This window comes from Acyrthosiphon pisum, chromosome A3 (assembly GCF_005508785.2).
Source record: "Acyrthosiphon pisum isolate AL4f chromosome A3, pea_aphid_22Mar2018_4r6ur, whole genome shotgun sequence".
Taxonomy (NCBI): Eukaryota; Metazoa; Arthropoda; class Insecta; order Hemiptera; family Aphididae; genus Acyrthosiphon; species Acyrthosiphon pisum.
Window position 1 is genome coordinate 42,119,835 of NC_042496.1, and position 3,308 is coordinate 42,123,142.

The 3,308-nt window shown below is 32.7% G+C and overlaps 1 protein-coding gene across 1 annotated transcript; it reads right to left on the reverse strand.

The window, feature by feature from the left end:
- Positions 1–926: 926 nt before the first annotated feature.
- On the reverse strand, positions 927–1,749 carry LOC115034453. Its single transcript, XM_029491500.1, has 3 exons — positions 1,550–1,749; positions 1,081–1,374; positions 927–988 (listed from the first exon to the last, which is right to left on the reverse strand). The coding sequence occupies exons 1-3, from the start codon at positions 1,566–1,568 to the stop codon at positions 927–929; spliced, it is 375 nt and encodes a 124-aa protein (XP_029347360.1). The 5' UTR covers positions 1,569–1,749.
- Positions 1,750–3,308: the final 1,559 nt, after the last annotated feature.

The window sequence follows — 3,308 nt, forward strand, 5'->3', positions numbered from 1 at the left end:
AAATATAAAATAATGAAATATCTATAGATGATTATGTAGGAAACGTGGCTCATTATTTTGGGGATTTTAATAAAAAAAAAAAATAAATAGTATGGAAGTGATATTTTGACTCGATATTTTTTATTATAATTTTTACTATTTTACGATTTTTAATACTTTTATATTATATATTGTGCTAATTATTGATTATGATTTAATTTTACTATAATATTATGATTGTTATATTTACTTTTATAATTATGACTATTTTAACAATTTTTAACAATTTTATATGCTATACTGCTATACAATATACACGACTTATAATAATATGTGCTAATTATTGATGATGATTTTATTTTACTATTATTTTATGATTGTTATATTTACTTTTATAATTATTACTATTCTTACGATTATACATAATTTATGTTGTAATTATTGACTTAATATGTTTAATCTATGTGAAAAATTCAAAAAAACTTTAAACTTTTAAACATCATTAAGTAATAAGAACTTTTTACTTATACATTTTTTCGGGCGGAATTTACATGTATGTTTCTTTACCTGTATTTTTTTCGGGCGGAATTTACATGTACCTTATTTTACCTGTAGTTCATTTTGGGCGGAATTTACCATTTTCGGGCGGAATTTACATGCGCCCCCACGGTCAGACCTATCGGAGGACCAATAATGAGGTGGCCGTTGCCCCGGGAGGGGCCAACAACTGTCAGTTATATTTCCTAGAGTCCGGAGAGGCCAACCGCCGGCGCCTCGATATAGCACGACAGACAAATCACGAACTGTCCGAAATCGTGATTGGATTATTGGACGGTTTGCTGCAGGACATCAATCCGTACGCTATGGCTTTTATGTAAGAAAACTTAAACAATTGTATTTATTAACACTAGGTATGTGAATTGCCTCTTAGAGCAAATAACACTTATTTACATATTAGTTTTTACACATACTTTTCTTACAGTACGACGTTGACGTATTCTATTGAATCCTAGATTATCAATTAGTTTTAATACAACTTACTAACTAATTATAAAAAGTGATAGAGTATTTCAAAAATTTATTAGGTACATAATAACATACCTGGCAAGTAATCATTTGGAGTAAAGTGTTTTGAACACACCTGTAATTGCTTTTTTGTTAATGCTGCTTCAGATAGCTTTAACTTGACAGCCCAAATTCTGCGACGATTTACCAATTCTTCAATCCCAAAACTATTTTTCCATGATATTTTTGGTTCGTTTAAATCTGGCAATCGGTGGAAACTTATACACTCATTAGTTAAATAAAAACTATTACATCCATAAACACTGCAATAGTTATTGCTTTTCTTTTTCTTTTTCTTTTTCTTTTTCTTATTCTCTTGATTTTCCATTTCTGTAAATTTAAATTATAATATTATTTAATAATTGTAATAATATATATATATATTATATAATAATAATATAGGTAGATGGTTGATTTACCATAAAAATTTAAATGGTCTATGTACTAACATAGTCCGTAACTAGGTATGTTAATATTGTTAATTAAAAATATTATAAGTACTTACCATGCACGTTTAACTCCATAATTCTATTTAGAAAATAAAAATGTATAACATGGAACACCTAACGATTAAGTACGTCAAGTAAGAAGCAGTATGTCGACTTTAAACGAATTAAACAAAATAAAACAGTAGTATACTTTTACTATAGGTTCTGTGATTCTAGTAAAATCTATCCCGAATCGAAAGGTACAAATTATTTCCACCAGAGCGCGTTTTGTTAATCTGTTTCCCCAATAGTCATAATTCATATTATGTACCATACCTATAGTACCAACTACCAATACCGGCTATAACATTAACAATATATTTTACATATTATTTATATTTAAATAATTAATTTGTATACCATGGAACAATATTGTATACCTTGGTAACTCATAAGTCATATTATTCACTATCAATATTTTCAGTGTGAAATCAATAGATTTCTTCTAAAGATTTATTGTTCTATGCATCATTCATAGAGTATAGTGATGGTAAAATGCTATTTATTTAATTAATTAAAACAGACAAATACAAACACAATACTTATAAGTTATAACTACTCAATTAAAGTTCATTAATAATTTATTTTAATAAATGTTCAAACTACGTGTGTGAAGTTGGGTGACCAAAGCTAGGTGACCAATTTTTTCGTGTGGACAGTGATAAGAGCCCTTGTATGCTCGGTTGCATTACAGTATTTTCTAGGCGCCCACTTTTTATATAGCCGTTTGTATGATCTACTTCCATTTCTAACCACAAGATAGAAGCAAAAGATTCGTCACGAAATATTTTGTTGTCAGTAAAACCCTCATATTATGTTTTTAAGTATTATAAAATGGATCCGCAAAGGCGGCATAGCACTGCACACAACAGCCAGACAATGCGTTACGTATACCCGCGCTTGGTTTTTAATTTTTTTTGCAATGTTCCGGAAGGAGTCGACGGACTTAACATAGATATTCGGAAAGCCTGGAAAATTTGCTACCCGACGATATTATTCCAAGAACCACCGGGCTTCTTAAGTAATCGTACTTAGCGCGCGAAAGACCCAGGTGACCAATGAGCGCATTCCGCATAACGTATACCCACGCTTGGTTTTTAATTTTTTTTGCAATATTCCGGAAAGAGTCGACGGACTTAGCATAGATATTCGGAAAGACAGGAAAATTCTCTACCCGACGATATGTATTCCAAGAACTACCGGGCTTCTTAAGTAATCGTACTTAGCGCGCGAAAGACCCAGGTGACCAATGAGCGCATTCCGCATAACGTATACCCGGGCTTGGTTTTTAATTTTTTTGGCAATGTTCCGGAAGGAGTCGACGGACTTAACATAGATATTCGGAAAGCCAGGAAAATTTGCTACCCGACGATATGTATTCCAAGAACCACCGGGCTTCTTAAGTAATCGTACTTAGCGCGCGAAAGACCCAGGTGACCAATGAGCGCATGCCGCAAACGTATACCCGCACTTGGTTTTTAATTTTTTTGGCAATGTTCTGGAAAGAGTCGACGGACTTAACATATATATTCGGAAAGTCAGGAAAATTGTCTACCCGAAAATATAAATTCCAAGAACCACCGGGCTTCTTAAGTAGCAGTACTTAGCTCATGAAAGCGCCAGGTGAACAATGCCGGTATGACGCTTGACGTAGACGCGCACGTGGTTTTTATTTTTTTCGACCGTGTTCCGGAAAGAGTCGACTGACTTAACATATATATTCGGAAAGCCAGGAAAATTGTCTACCCGAAAATATAAATTCTAAGAACCACCGGG